The 16,839-nt window shown below is 33.7% G+C and overlaps 2 protein-coding genes across 8 annotated transcripts in view; one reads left to right on the top strand and one right to left on the bottom strand.

Annotated features, from left to right (window-relative positions):
• Positions 1-16,839, bottom strand: part of LOC126849250 (Kv channel-interacting protein 1) — a 51,644-nt gene that overhangs the window by 7,194 nt on the left and 27,611 nt on the right. For all 7 annotated transcript variants that reach the window (XM_050590926.1, XM_050590928.1, XM_050590922.1 and 4 more), the window contains 4 exons: positions 3,334-3,403; positions 3,191-3,261; positions 1,342-1,614; positions 114-412 (listed from right to left, as the gene is read on the bottom strand). In XM_050590926.1, coding sequence (XP_050446883.1) covers positions 365-412; positions 1,342-1,614; positions 3,191-3,261; positions 3,334-3,403 — 462 coding nt within the window. In that variant the 3' untranslated portion in view covers positions 114-364. The remainder of the gene's footprint in view (positions 1-113; positions 413-1,341; positions 1,615-3,190; positions 3,262-3,333; positions 3,404-16,839) is intronic.
• On the top strand, positions 4,545-16,615 carry LOC126849190 (dynein regulatory complex subunit 5-like). The gene is made up of 10 exons (XM_050590815.1): positions 4,545-4,591; positions 4,892-5,164; positions 5,597-5,788; positions 10,001-10,168; positions 10,250-10,388; positions 10,710-10,947; positions 13,108-13,263; positions 13,703-13,823; positions 15,889-16,051; positions 16,444-16,615. Exons 1-10 carry the CDS (start codon positions 4,545-4,547, stop codon positions 16,450-16,452), a joined length of 1,506 nt encoding a protein of 501 aa, XP_050446772.1. The 3' UTR covers positions 16,453-16,615.

Raw genomic sequence — 16,839 nt, 5'->3', positions numbered from 1 at the left:
ATTCCAATATTCTCGATTTTTAGGAACTATATTTGAGAAGTGCCTATTCGAGGAGAAAGCTCTCCCTCGGTCGTTCGGGTATCGGGAAATTTAGAGCGCTTCGAGAAATTCACCTTCAACAAAAGAGCGGCGCCTCCGGTTGGTTCCACCAGTGAGCAGCTAGGAGCAGATAGAGCTCCTGATCCTGGACGGTGTACCCGGGTGGCGGTTGAGAGGGCAAGGGCGGCGGGATAGGCGGCAGCAGGGAATAGGACGGCGGTGGCGGCGACGGGGACAGGGATTGCGAGAACGTTGTCGTCGAGAGCGGCGTCGGCGGTGTCGTGTTGCTAACCGTTGTTGCTGGAGGCTCGTCCTTAGCCGGAGATCAAAGCGCGCAATCGAACATCGCCAGCGATCGTGTGATCACGTCGTCCTACATGTAAAATTCATCAGAATGAGTGAGAGGAACACGATTCTACCTTCGAGAGTTTCGGCTCTTGTCAAATTTTTGCGAAACAACGAAAAAAATATATACATCTCGCACAGAATATTTTTATATTGCGACGAAAATGCTGAACAAGGTCGCGCAAGCTCCATAAACATCGATCAATCTCCGACGCCCTTTTGTCCATTTTGCTACAAGCATGATACATGTTTGTGATAAAATATATTATGAAATGCAGTTATCGTTTGAGAGATTTGTATTTTTCTATTGCAAATGTAGAAGATATTACATTATAAATATTCTTGTGATAACAAATGCTTCAATCAAAAATCAAATTTTAAAGATACTTATTCTTTAACGTAATTAAGAATACTTCTGCCTGATCAATTTCCATATTAATTAATTTAAAAAATATATATAATAGAATATTATATTTCTCGATTAAAAAATACGTAAATTTTACCATAAACATAATCAGATATGTAGTTATAATTATCAAGATGTATGATGTGGAAAAAGTTATGAGCTTTTGATTCTCTCGCAGAAGAGATTCGTTCCAAAACTAGTTGAAGCGCAATCGTAATTAAAAGAAACAGCAGATCTAGGACATGTCGTACGTCTCAAGGAACTTGGCGTTCATTTATGAAGGGAGTACTTACAGAGTGGCCCAGATTCACTACGCCTTTTTCCATTCAACTAAGCTCGAGTTATTATTAAAATGTAAATAGCAGTCCCGTCGTCGTATGAAAATCGAGCTTATGTAACGGCGAAATACTGAATAAAGGTCAGTCGTAAATGAATGAAAGAGTAGGAAAAGAAAAATTTAAGGACGAAAGGAAAGCTACGTTGAAGAGGCTCAGTATATTTTTCTACTCAATCATTCTCGCAGTTGTTTCACGGCCAGGTGAGGCACATACCTTCAAACAACTTTCGATAAATTCCTCGATCGTGATAACACCGTCCTGGTTGAGATCGAGTTTCTTGAAGACCCTGTCCAGCTGCTCCCTCGCCTTCCTCTCCTCCTCGGCTTGATGTCGCCTACCCATGAGTTCGTGGACTGCCGTCACGACTTCGCCCAACTCGCCCCTGGTGATACAGCCGTCGCCATTTATATCGTATAGTTTGAAGGTCCATCTCAATTTTTCATAAATGCTGCCCCGCAGCAAGGTCGACAGTGTCACGAGAAGATCCTGCAATCGCCAGGATTGTCTTAAAGTCGTTTAACGCGCGACGTTAAATCCGAAGCGTGACGAAATGATTTTTCGTCGCGCGCTTTCCTTTCCCTCTATTGTTCTGATCAGATAATCTCATCCGTCCGTTGAAATCGTCTTGCTTTGTGTTATTAACAAAAGGCGAAATAAGATTTCGCGATTCAACGAATAATGAGAAATAATTTGAATATAAATTAACGTAAAAGAAAGCGAGGAACAAAAAGTACGAACTAAAATAATTTCTCTTTCAAATAAATATTTATTAAAACACATCGTCCGTCATGAAACAAAACTGCTTCGAAATTCTAACGAAATTGCAGCGCAGCAAATGTTGGATAATTTGAATAAAAATATTACAACAAGCGTAACAAATTATTAATTATAATTGCAGTGCTTATACGATTTTTGAAAATGGGGCAATGTATTCTTTGAATTTTTAAATTCGAATTACCAAGTTATTAAATTTAACTGAAATTGAACGAAATTATTCCGCCACCATTCCTGCATTTTATTGCCAGCAGTATACGTAATTACTTTATGTAATCACAGAGATGGTCGTAGAGTCATTTGCGATTGCGCTTATATACGAAAACCCTTCACGGTAGAAAGAACACTTTGAAAATGCGCGCAGAGCATCCGGGATGCGGAAGAGACGGAAATGAATCAAATGAAATTGTTTCCACGTGTGCGGGGCATATTTTAATTCAGGTCCCACGTGAACGATATATCGTAGATCAGACCGTCGAAAGGTTCGATATCGTATACCTTCGAAACTGCCATAGATTTTCGCTCGCCACATACGCGAGATGACGAATGACGGTCGGCGCGCGTTTATTTGCCTCCATGTGCTTATCGCATAAAAACGATTAATTATTCGTCCGATAAGCGACGCGCGCTCAATTGGCGAGCATGTTCGTCGCTTGCCAATCGACGCCGATTATCGCGGGATGCGTAAATGAAATCGCGTTCGCTTTAGCGTATTCGGAAATTTCCCATCCGAAATCTCGTCGGGAATTTCACGTCTCTCTTCCCTTGTGTTTCACTCGAGCGTGCAACATCGACGTGTGACCGCGCAAGTGCAAACACAGATACGCGAAATCCCGGATCAAATTTGAATTAGACATATGCAAAATTAAATTACATAATTGCTCATAATGCATTAAATTGATGAGATACTTCATGCCTTTAATAATTTATTATTATTACAATTAATATTGAAGCTATTTACCCGAAAGCTCTTATGAATAAAATACATGTTCTTCTACGAGATATATTTCTGGATAAATCAATTATGAAAATATGTCAATGAATAAATAAAAAATATTTTAATAATTTTAATAATTTACGAACAGTTTTGCTGCGTTTTCCCCCATGTGTATAATTGTGTGTGATAACGTAAAGAACTTAAGACACATTAAAAAAAAAAGTTCTTCGCATGTTGAGGATACACGTCAAGTGCTGTCATTCATTTAAATTTAAGATAAACGCGCAGGAAGAGCATAACGGACGATTAAAAATTAATGAAAAGACTATATTACACGAGAGACTTAATTACCCTGAAGCTGATGGCCCCGTTGCAATTAACGTCGAAGGCCTTGAACACGTAGTGGGCGTAGGGACTGGAGTCTGCAATTCGCATGAGGAGTGGCCATTAACTAATTACGCAAAAATGCGGGCTGTTATTTAATTGGAACTCACTGCCGTGCGGGAAGAATTTCGCATAAATGTCCTTGAACGAGTCCTCGTGCACCACTCCCTCGGGACACTCCTGGAAGAAGAGGAAGAAAAGATCGTGAAAAATGATCGTACTCAGTTCCGCGAGCGTTTTATCGGAGTGGGATTAAGCGACACTCTATACATTACACGCCACCAACCATTTACTCGAACAAAACCGGCGATATTTCGTGTGGCTTGAGAAAATATATACATTGGTTGAACACTCGTTTTTCCATCAACCAAGCGCGCAAGATCACATGGATCGTTTTAACCTCGAGATATTGAATCACACAATATAATTTGTGAGCTAATTGCATAGATAATATCTTTATTAATTGCTATATTCTTGCATGTATTAAATGAGACAATCGAAACAGCGAGATAAGTGCATGTATCATTAAGGGGGCATACTAGTTTGAATTCTCGAAAAATAAATACATTTTCTAGATTTTTTTTGTAATGCAACGACTTGATAAAAACTTTTTATTTTTTTATTAATTATTTATTTATATAATATTATAATATAATATTAATATTAATATAATATTATTAAGTACTTAAATAAATATTTTAAATTAAAAAAAGGATTCTTTTTTAAAGTCTGCAAATATTTACAGATTTACATTTGCGCAATGTGCATGAAAAAACTCGGACTACGTTCGACGGATTGAGTTGAAATTTTGCATGCGAGTTCTTAATAAAATTCCGCATCTGCTAATGAAGTCTTTTTTAAATCCGATACTTCAATTTTTTATTATAAATATAAAAAGATGGACTTTAAAAAAAAAACGTTTTCAACACGCCGGCATTTTTTTTATTTTTTTTAAATTAAAAAACCCTTGAATAGCAGACAGCTATTAATATAAAATTAAGTAAAAAAAACTTGTATTTTTAATTTCAAATAAACGAACGTTTTCATGCACATCATAAAATTGTGAGGAGCTCTGCAAATATTCGCATAACTTTAAAAAAAAAAATTTTTTAAGTTGAAAATTTTTATTTAAGTAGTTAATAATATTGTATTAATATTGTTAAAAAATTAAAAATTTTTATCAAATAGTTGCGCTGCAAAAAATCTAGGAAATGTATTCATTTTTCGAACGAGTACTCCTTCTTAATATTAATAATCGTCTTTAAAGATATTTCATGAAGTGAAGCTATTTCTCATTTTTATGCAGGAACGAATATGAACAATGAGGATTCCGCACAGTATATCGAAGAACGTTGTAGCCGCTTACAGGTAAAATAAAGTAGAATAGAATAAAGGTCGCTCTGGAATCGCGTTATCTTTTCTTATCATTTTCTCGTTTCATATTCTGATCTCCGTGCGCGGGATTTCTTTATAACAAAATATATATGCTAGAAGCAGTTTATAAAATATAAAATTTTGACAATATAATCCTGCAACACAAGATATTAATACAATGATCCGCTTAAAATAAACAGCTTTACGATAAATATTATTCAGTATGCGGCAGGATAATGTCGCGTATTTAACAAAATATAATCATATGTTCTAAAAAACAAAACTTGCTCGCAGGTGCTCGCCAGAGACGTTGCTATTGCCGCAAGAGCAAGGAAGAACGCTGCGAGCGGAGGACGCCTCATGGGACGACGGCGCAATCCCCGATTTGAAGACACTCGCGCTTCGCGCAATAGTCTCAACGTGGAAAGATAATCCTATTCTGGAGGATCTGCCGACGTGCGTCGACAGAGAACTGCTGCTGGAAATACTGCCGACTGATCTCCCTTTCGAGTCGACGATAACGAAAATCGCGGATGGTTTTTATTGGGAACGCGCGGCCAAGGACAGGTGCGCGATTATGCGAAATATCTTCTCGCGATCGAGTACTTTCTCGTGAAATGTATTATGTGATTACGTAATTATATATTAATTATGGTCGATTTTATTCGATCGTTAACTGACCTTAATCTTGTCCCGATTTTATCTTAATTTCTCTCTCTCTCTCTCTCTCTCTCTCTCACTCACTTCAATTAATTAATAATATATAATCTTAAGCTTTTTTTAATTTTTCCTTTTAATTTCCGTGGTCTTAATTATCTCACAAGAGATATATATTTTATTAAAATATCTTTATTTTAATAAGAGAGATGTTCATAAAAATATAAAACAATTTTAATTTTCTTAATTAAAAATGTTTGATATATAATTAATTAGAATGCAACACGTATTTAAATGATCGCACGTATATGTATATATGAATCAATTTCTCTATTAGCGCAGGTGGGAACAGAACGATCCAGGCAAATATGGCGATTCATGGCGACGATTATATTGCGAGCGGCACTTAAGTGAATATCTGGAAACTTTGGAAGCGAGCTACTTCGAAGCTCAAAGAAAGGAATGTGAGAAACTAATAAATCTCGTCAAGGATTACATATACGTCATAAGACTTCGTAGTCTCGTGCCCACTAAGTAAGAGTTCACTTATCGAGTCCTTAAAACTTCTAATTCTTGTGCGCGAAAAAACAATCAAGGTAAACCAAAACAACTATATAACACAGTTAGAAGAACTTGACTTGATTTTCTGCAAGATCCACGTGTGTAAAAAACTGACATCTATCTTGAACAATTTTATAAAAAGAGATACTATGCGCATGAATTTTATGTATTCTAATTTTATACGATGTAAGCTTCTATTCTTAAAATTTTATTAAATCTTGAGCTTTACAATATATTTAACGCGAATTAAAAATTTATCATCATTCTAAATTTAATATGTCAAAATAGGGCACCTGTCTAATTACAACTTCAAAGACGAAATTCACATCATAATCTTTTCACAGATAATCCTATTAAAGTACAGATATATGAAAATTTGCTAAGACTTACTAATGAAAAATTAATCCATACTTATGGATCATCGTGTCGAGTAATAGTAACAGATATCTGTGCATCGCCAGAGCTTGCGAGTGGACCTTGCATCGCCCCACGTAGACGCTGCGCCGAAATTTATAGTTGTACGTATTTACGCCCGGCCGGGAAGATCCGAAAATTATTATTAGAGCCGGTCAGTTTGTCGGCTAAAACTGTAAGTGCTTGCACTTGAAGATCCAGAGGAGTGCGATGGACTTTCGCGTGTAAATATCGCGTGAAAACGTGGCGGCCGGTTCTATAATTGGCCGGAGTATCTAGGAGGCCAATTATAATCGCACACGGACACACGTCGGAAAATCGCAAATATATCGGATTCTTCCTCTCTATTTGAGTCACAATGTCGTCGAGATATGTCATGGATTAGCCCATAAATTAGTAGTAGCTATTTAAAATTTATCCTTCAACGTGGTCTTCAACGTTGATCCCCTCTCGCTTCTTACGAAATGCGAAAAGTCTTTGTTCTGGCTCGAAGAAATACCGGAGATCAGATGGATTGCTCTGTCTCTCTCCTGACATTGCCAATCACTTTCCCCAATGGCATAAACAATACCTTCGTTTACTGCTGTGTGTGAATATTGTGATTCGATTGATTCGTTTGTTTTCCTTCGAAAGAGATTCTACTCGCTTTGCTCCCTATTTGGATCTTTTGTTCCATTTCGAAAATTCTCTATATCGGTATCGTTGGATGAAAAATCTTAGAACATGCAATAAACGCGAAATGCCTCAATGAGATATTGCGGCATGCAAAATATTCTTTTTATCCATAAAATTAATACATAAAATTGTATTTTGTCTCAAGGTGTCTCAAAGTGTTCTCTGTTAAGAAAAAAATTTCGATCTTTCACAATTATAATATCCACCATTCGATCCGTTATCGAGGAACCGGTTGTGCGAATCATTTGAAAGACACTCGTGCAAATCTGTGCTTATCACGCTGAATTTATCAAAATCTAAACGTGAAGGACCCGCGAGCGAATAAACTTGTTAAAGCATTGAGGATTCTAATTATACGCAGCGGGATATACAACGTTAGCAATTTACCACGGCCGTTTAGCAGTTTTAGATCCCGAGCGGTGTAAATTTTCGCGCGAAACTACACAACACAACGCGGTCAAGCTGATATGTGTGACAGTTGATTCTAGACAAGTTGACTAACAAGCGCTCACTTACAAAATGAAAAGTAATTCAGATGCAAGTTACAAGAGAACGTGTGAGCAAAACATCTCCTCTTCTTTTTGTAATCTCATCATGATAAAATTTATTAAAAAATGTATTTAAAAATTTATTAAAAATTATGATAACAGTTTTACATATGTAAACATAATTACTAATGATCTGTGTAAAAATATCCTCCATTATATATTAATCATATATACATAAACACCTAAAAATAAATAATTATATACTCCAAAATAGTTAACAGATTTACAAAGATTTCGCGAGCAAAATCTTTTTCTATATTTTCTAATTTCGTGATTACAACAATTTTAATACATGTTCGAAAAATAGCAATATGATTTTTGAAGAGTTTATAAATACGCATTGTGAACAATGCTTGCTTCGTCATTTAAGTTTTATTTCATTTTTTTATAAAACCCCATTTATAAAATGTTACTAGAGAATAGGGGCACTGTTTAAAAAGTATAAAGGTAAATTTACATAGTTATGGTCGTGCGGAGTCGGCAGAATAGAGATAGTCTCTTATTGCTACTGTAACGAAGTTGGAATAGATATGTAATACGGGAAAAAATTCCGCGATAGCCGCTTGCAAAACTAATTCCGGATAGAATAAGTGAAATGGTTTCTATCATATTCTTTTCAGAAAAAAAAAAAACTGATTAACTTTTATACACGCGAATTTTGCAGGATTCCCGTATTATTGACGCGGAAAAAGTGTATGATATAAACTTTATGAAAAATTTAAAAAAATGTGATTTTTATTCCGTGTATAACTAACAATTACAGTAGAAACGCAGTGCACATAATCTTTTCCTTGGGAAAAAATTTATTTTTTAAATAAAATGTTAGGGATTTGTATGTAATAAATTTGTTTTTTTATTTTTATTCTTTTTTAACCATTTTAATATTTTCAACATTAAATATCTTGGCAATTATGTTTTGACTCTATTAAATCTATTAATGCAAGATTCATTTAAAATTGCAGCTAAGATATCAAAATGTTTTTTAAGATAAGATAATAATTTTTAAAACTAAAATTATAATATATTTTTAACGTCTAAGGATTCCATTTGTTTTAAATTCAGTTCGTCACATGTCTTTTCGCAATTCTGTACAACCAAGCTTTCCAACTCTAAAACAAATAATTTAAACAACAATAATAGTGGACTTTTCCCTCTGGGAATCTCTTTGCAATCATCACAGCGCATATAATAATTTCGAAAACGCATCCCTCATTACGCGGCGCATAATGTATGCATTTTTAATAAGCAAAATTGCGAGTCAAGGAAGCGTTATCTCGTTCTGCAAGCAAAGGCGACTACTCTGTGAATCCTAGTTTGGAGATCTTATTTAATTAGAAACCACGAGAGATCTTGAGGAAAGTAATTTTCTCAGATCACACCGGGCTGTTCCCTTTTTAGAGCGATCCGTAAATTTGCTAGTAAGATTTATCTTCGCTTTTATTTGAACTGTAAATTATTTTCTTTCCTCGCGGCATGTCTAAGAATTTTATTTTTTTTTTTCTTTAATGTTTCTTTACGATTCAGTCAACTAAGCAAAAGATATGGTATAAAAGAGTCTTTCATGATACAAATGAATTTTAGTAATGAATAATAATTAATGAATCTTATAGAGACACTTCTTTATAAATATATTTATTTCAACTTCTTTTTTAAATAATAAAAAGTATTCTTTTATCAAAATACTTCCTACGCAAAATTTTATTCATGACTGATGCGATTAATATGCTATATTAATTAGTATACGTAAACTTCTAATATTATTCTTTCAATGCACGTATGAATTCATTATATGAAATTCCATTTCGCGTATGACACAATATAGTACGTCCAACATATTCATCATACATACAGTTAATATGACCAAGCATGTGCGTGTTCTTCAATTATTCACTGCGGCTATCGCGCAACCGTGTCTCTACATATGCGATACATATATGTAGTGTAATCCATCGTCCAATATTGATCAAAGTCCCGATTCGCTTTAATACATTAACTATCGTGCGAATAAATCATTGAGTAACAACATTCCAACTAATTTTTTGCATACGCTGAACATTACATGTGAATTTATTACGCGATGTGTCCCGGCAGTACGTAAAATATTTTTTTCCGTATTAAAAAATATTGCTTCTCTCCACACTTTCTTCGTTGAAATTTGATTAACAATGCGGACGTAACATAAAAACTCAGGACAAATATGATAAGCACAAAACGAAATACATTACGATGATATTATAAAATAAAGAGTTGTCACGAAATTAAAACTTTTTTAATCGCTCCAGTAAACTTTTTAAAACACTCTCATAATATTTGTTATTAATTAACTAAACATTGTTTTTAAATAAAAAATAAATTTATCATTAAATCTTGCAATAATTTTATTATTTATAATAATTATATTATGTATTAAAAATTTCTTATCATTACGTTGTGATGACAAAAGGCATTCATCAATAAAAAACGTATTGCTAGAACCGGGTTTGTATCATCATCATCATCATCATCATCATCATCATCATCATTATTATTATTATTATTTTATTTACAGAAAGCTAGTTACCGAAGAGGACGATGAAGAATCTGCCCTAATAGACAAAGACATCGTGCATCATATTCCCATGGCGATTATACTTCCGCAATTGCCGAATCTCACCGAAATTTATCTCAACTTTGGTATGATCTACATGGATGACGGTTTTGAGTGGCGGGATTTCAAGTAAGTTTAGCGAGCGCGGGGAATAAAGGGAAGCTCCTGTATTCGGAATAGAATCGATAAGAGATTTATTCGCTCGAACAGATTTTCGTTGGAGGATTGCATAAGTTTGGGGGAGGGAATTAAAGCCAGCCCGAAATTGAAGAAATTCAGTTTAACCCGCAGCAACCTGGATCAGCATCGTATCGCCGCTATTCTTCAAGGAATGGCATTGAACGATAATGTTAGCAGATAATTTATTTAGCGAGCGATACGGAAAATGTGTTATTCTCGATTAAAAAAATTTAAAAATACAAGATTTTCCATGAAAAGAAAAAAAGAGTTAAAGTCGTGACTGTGAATGTTATCTATCTCAATATTATTTCATCGTGACAATTAAACGAAAAAGACTGGCACCGTCCCGTAATACCTAAATATTATCAGAGTGTCTACCGCTAGACTGATTTCTTATACTTACCAGCGCACACAATAGCAAATTTTATTGAATTCAGTCACTGTATATATACAATGGACACACTATATATTTCAATTATCTCGGACACAGATCGAAGAACTGGATGTGTCGCATTGCAAGTTGATGGACACCGGTGCGCATGCAGTGGGCGAATTTCTGTCAATGCATCGGAAATTGAAAACTCTGCATTTGACGAACAACAATATAGGACCGAGCGGAGTGGCCGGCATCGTTTTCGGAATATTAAAAGGGACCTCGACTGCTCTGAAAAATTTGAATCTCAGACTGAATCCCTTGCAAGACGAGGGAGCCAATCACGTATGCGCTCGTAAGTCCACCTAAGCGTTTTTGTAATGCCGCTTTTCGTCGATGATATCAAGCGAATATTCGTATGCAAATTATTCGAGAGAAAAGGAAGCAAAATTCACAATCAGCATTTCTGTTCAAAAGCAGAAGTCTTATTTCTCGAGAAGCTAGTAATAAAGCTCGCTTATTATTAGTTCTCTTTATAATAATAATATTTAATATTTAATAATAATATTTAATATTTAATATTAATAGTTAATATTTAATCATTTAATAATATTTAATAGTTAATATTTACTCATTTAATTTTAGGATCCAGAAAAAGATAGAGAAAGACAAGTTATCTCTCTTCCTAAATCTTTATATGAAATAAAGAAAAAATAATATAAAAAAAGTTTCGCGATTTAAATTTAAATGTGGCTCCAAAACTTTGGATAAAGCATCCTGTATATCAAAAAAGAATCTAACTCGGCTCGTACTAAGCTAGAGTAGTTTCGCGATGAAAAGATCGACGAGTTTTTAAACAAGTATTTAAAAAAAGATTCTTCGAAAAGTTCTTCCGTCGAAGAGTACATGAATATAATAGTTTAATAGTGAACGCAAATACATTAAAATTCACTATCGGATTACATTTTTTAGCTTATAAACTCCCAGAGATAAGTTTCATGACTTTCAGATCTATCTTTTAATAAAATCATAAATATTTATGCATGATATTAAATTTTCAGTGTACCTTTCAACTTTTCCCATCTTTCAATTTTTAGTTATAATCGTTGTAAATAGCATATACAATTTTCAATAAACAAAATTCATCACTTACGTCCTAATGAAATAATCTTTTCACGAGAGAAATAGAGCGATGAGTTAAATAGACGCGTGATTAGATTTCTCTACAATTCTGTTTCTTTATAACAACAATATATACCCTGTAGATACGATTCTTTTGTTTCTTTGAAAACAACGGTTCTACTCCGGAGATTATCCATTTGTTTCCTACGGAATTTAGTACTTCGGTAATATAAAGCTCGCCGAAGTAAATTGAAATTTAATGTTGCGTGTAGTGCTGCTTTATCCGGGACGTTGGTGTACGGATGCGTTGCATTCTCGCCAAATAATGGAACATTTTTCATATTCCGACACATTCTCCTTCTCCCTTTAAAAACTAATATTGATCAATAATAAAATCGGATTTTTCGAAATTTATATGTTCTGCTCTCTGAAATATAATTTTGACAAATGACAAGTAGTAACAAATTTTATTTATTTTTTTTTGTTGAAAATAAATAATACGTCTCTTTTAATATATCTTTGCAAAATTCGGCTGAGCGATCGTTAACGTTTTAACAGAAATTGCTTAGATAAGAAAATGCAAGCGTTTAAACGCTGATAAATTAAAATTAAGGAAAGAATTCTTATCTTGAATCTTACTTTGAAATGTCGTGTATTGCTTATATTAGTCGTCCTAATCGTACAACAGAAAAAAAGTCTATCTCTATGATCTCGCAGCAAAAGGTCGCGATGCTGCTATTGCCAATTAAGAAAAGGCTGAATTCTCTATATAATTTCGAAATATTAGCATAGTATAATCAACCCGTGAGTCGAGAAAGCATGGCATAAGCGGCATGCTGAATTATTTAAATAAATGCAAACTGAATAGCAAATCGCGGCATGCGCGTGCATACAGATCGCATGTTACGGCACGTGGAACGTGACCTTCTCATTACGTATAAAAATGTATGAAAGGGCAATAGCACTTGCCATTACAAGTGCAAAATCACCGCCGCAATTTCTCAGAGATATGTTCCCGGATGTGCAATATACGTGTGTTGCTTATCAAAATTATAGAATTAATTTTGCATCAGTGAAAACTTCCAGAAGATACGCTCTACGTTAATTTTTCAGCTTGGCAATTTTCCTCTTTTTTTTTTTTTTAATTTTGTTGAAAAACTTTGGGGTTGACATTTGTAGATTATTTTGATTGAATTGAAGGGAAAAAAGTATCTTGACAGAAGTTTCTTGCTGGATCTAATAAATAGTGATTATTTTCAGGATGATTTTGTTTTTATGTAATTTATTTCATAATTTTTTATATCGCTTATGACAAATCTCTTGCAAAAATATCGTTTATTCATCTACATGAAATATCTACATTTTTGATCATAAGTTACCACTTTTATTGCAGTTCTAGTGAGAAATAAAACTTTAGAAACTTTAAACATCAGCGGCTGTGAATTGGGATCTGAAGCCGGCATAGCGCTTGCAGGAGTCCTTTCCTCTGGTTGTGTAGAACTTGAGACTTTATCTCTCGATATATCAAACAACGATTTTGGATTGACTGGTATTGAAAAAAAAAATTGACTTTCATATAGAATCTATTTTTCTTTGCAAAAATTCTTTTCATAATAATATAATTTACCAATAAAAGAGAAAAAGTTTAAAGGAGAAATCTCTGAAAGACCTGTAAAATCATCTATAAATGATATAATCGAGATAATCGCATAGAAAGGAAACATTTTTTTATATTAAATATATTATGTATAAGTATTATATTATATACATTCGATTTTTTAATAATTTTTTTTTTAAATAGAAATAACAAAATATTTAAAAAGTTCTTAAAAATGACAATTCTGCTAATTCTAAAACTTAAAAAATTATTGTATTGTTATCTGAACAATTTTCTAACATGCATAATTGAACAAGACTCTAATGCTTCAATATGCTCTTGAAAGATTTATACTATGATGCAAAAAACGGCAATAAAGTTTTTTTTCCAGCTGGAGAATCATTCGAAGCGGCTATGGCCTCGGCCTCCTGCTCGTACATTATCCACTTGGATGGTCGAATGTGTAATTTCTCAAAAGAATCGGAGTACTCGATCAATGAGAGCGCGTACAGGTGAGACCCGATCATCGGATGGGATAAACGTTTCATCTGTCAAAATTCATTGAAACTTCGAGCAACTTGTTTCTCTTCCTAGCCGCGTTTACTTTTATTATTTCGTCCACGATTTTCATCATCCGACGTGCGACGCGGAGAAGACAATATCATAAATTTTAACAAATCTTAAGGGTAAATTGAAAGGACTGAAAAGATATCATAGGAGCGCGCAATCTATAAATTTCTCTTCTGTTATTATGATACTTAACTTTATTGGCAATTTTAAGAGGATTTCTACATATATATGAATCATATACTCATTGCTCGTCTGTTATGATTTATTAAGACACATAAAGAGATTGTTATATTCCTAAGAGAAATCATGCTCATGATATAATTTCCAAATGCCACTTCATGTTTATATTGCAAACTTTCATGTAATATATTTCAAATCGATCATTTTTTTTCAAATCGGGATAATGTAATTAAGCAATATTTACACTAAAATGTGTGTACGAGTATATGTGTGTGTATGTAATATTCACTGTATTGTTATTAATTCATTAATTAATATTATTAATTAATATTATTATCTAATTACTAATTAATGCATTATTAGTATTTATTTATTAGTAATATCAGTATTTATTTATTATATAGTATTATATATTATTTATTTATAAGACATATTATATTTTATTTATATTTTAATATTTTATTTAAATTATAATGTATATATTTTTTTATTTATATTGTTTATTTATTATTATTAATTCTTACTAATATTTTTCCCGACTTCGTACACAAAAATGTGTTTTATCCGTCATTTTATGAAGATTTTATTAAGATATATAAAAAGAAGAAAGGAAGAGAAGAGATAATTCCTCTGATATTCCGATTCTCTTTTCAAGTCAACGCCGTCACGAGATAGTCGACGAGTTCTCGGTTAGCAGGCCGTGTTTGCAAACGTCATTACACCCGAAAGGACAACACGATCGGCGTGAGAATAGAATAGGTCGACAACTCCGTGTGCAAGAAGTTCGTGCGATAAAGACGGCGAATCTTGCAACGTGCTTGGCATCGCGCCAATCTTTCACCAGGAGATAACTTTTCTCCTTTATTAGACGACAACGTCCCTACAAAGAGACATCGTTAATATATAACGCGTTAAATCGCATGAGCGAGATCGATTATTATAACTGAAGAAGATCGAGATTTTCACTATCGCCCCCCCTTCTCGCACGAAGTTACAACTTTATATACACGCTATTTAAACGCGCCTCGTTCCACAACCCAGCGCTAATTTAGTCAATCGATTTATCCGCTTTTCCTTCCTTTCTTTCTTTTTTTAGGAACGCGATTGTCCCTCTCGTTACGCAGATCTCCGCGTCGATCGTACCTTCCGTGTACCTCTGACCTATTGACGCCGTTATTCGCATGCCGCGCAATATAAGCGTAGCATAAGGATTCTCACTTGTATACGAATACATCTCGATGTGATTCTAAAGATCTATCGCACATACGAGATATAATTCTACGTAGCACTCCTTCAATAGTCAAAAGTAAAAACACTCGACCTTTCAGCAACTTAATATCGGAAATTAATATCTTCCAAGATAATTTGCCGTATTACCCTAAAAAAATGCACTCTCTCACATGCATTCTCTCACATTCTCATACATTTTAATTACAGAATATTGTTATTTTTAAATATAATTAAATTAAATTAAATTAAATTCATTTTAAATTAATTTAATTTAATTTAATTATCTTCGCTCTATATCATTACATTTTAAGTCTGGTTCGTCATAAATAAGAGATACAAAAAAAAAAAGAAAAATGTGATTTATTTCTGATGATAAATAATAATAATTTCCTTCTTCATACCTCAGAAGAATCGACAGTGTTATCGAGATCACGTTTCGATTTATTGCATTCCCATTTCTATAATCATGCACTCTCATTTTCGGTATACAATTGCTCATTTATCTTCCATCTGACCATATTTTTCAATTTATTTTATCGCAATGAGTTATTGCTGCGCGATCACAGTTATAAATGTTTGCACGCTACATTTACGCAGGAATAAACAAAATATGAAAAAGGAAAGGATCAGAGCGGAGTTTTCCCGAAGAGACGACTATTCATCTATCGCCAAGGATTTGCAACAACAACCGGAAGCTGGGCCGTCATTGCCAGAGTCGCTGTCTATTTTGACTCATTTTACTGAAGACGAATCGATGCCGGTAAGAGTTGATGTACTACTTTCCTCGTACATTATATTGCGATTTAATCTCTGTGCATGAAACACAGCGTTATGCCAAAAATTATTAAAAATTATTTATATAAAAATATAACGCGAATCCACTTTTTATCATACTTCTTAACTGATTTAATTTAATTAAGCTACATCTCGATAACAAGGATAAAAAGGACATTCAAAATATTTGCATTCTGACTTATATCTATTAATATATATATATATATATAACATTTTGGAATTTTTGATGTATTTATTCACAACACTTCAATTTAATGAACTTGACTACTTTTCGAACTTAAAGCGACACGGGCAAAAATATTCAGAACGAGATCTCCAAAAAATACATTAAATTTAATTAAAATTATGGAATTGCAGATGAGCTAGAATTGGTGAAATCAATTCTCAGGACCTGGCGTACAGGCAATCCCGTCTATTAAGGGAAACAGACGAGCTCTCTCGGTTATAGAAAATTTAAGACGCCGTTTGGCAGCGATGCCACGAGCGATGCATCCAAATTTCAGATAAAACTAAGGCGACCATATACAGACTCCGTGCCCATGGCCAGCTTATTTCAATCAATAAAACTATTTCTCGAAAATCAATATGACGTTTATACTTATTACTAGAAACAAAAACTCTATGGATATTTGCCAGAAAAGTTTTGCAATATTTATAATAACAATTTTCTACATTACTTCTATATCTAATAATAAATAAATAATTCAGATTTTTATCTTTATTTTGCCAATTAATTTTGTAATAAAAAGTGCT

This window comes from Cataglyphis hispanica, chromosome 4, assembly GCF_021464435.1.
Source record: "Cataglyphis hispanica isolate Lineage 1 chromosome 4, ULB_Chis1_1.0, whole genome shotgun sequence".
In the NCBI taxonomy this organism is placed as follows: Eukaryota; Metazoa; Arthropoda; class Insecta; order Hymenoptera; family Formicidae; genus Cataglyphis; species Cataglyphis hispanica.
This window is presented reverse-complemented; position numbering and strand designations above follow the sequence as displayed.

Coding starts and splice junctions, on each gene's coding strand:
- LOC126849190 (XM_050590815.1), top strand. CDS start 4,545: ATGAGGATTCCGCACAGTATATCGAAGAACGTTGTAGCCGCTTACAG. Junction 5,165..5,596: donor GAACGCGCGGCCAAGGACAG/GTGCGCGATTAT, acceptor CTATTAGCGCAG/GTGGGAACAGAACGATCCAG. Junction 10,169..10,249: donor TTTGAGTGGCGGGATTTCAA/GTAAGTTTAGCG, acceptor TCGCTCGAACAG/ATTTTCGTTGGAGGATTGCA.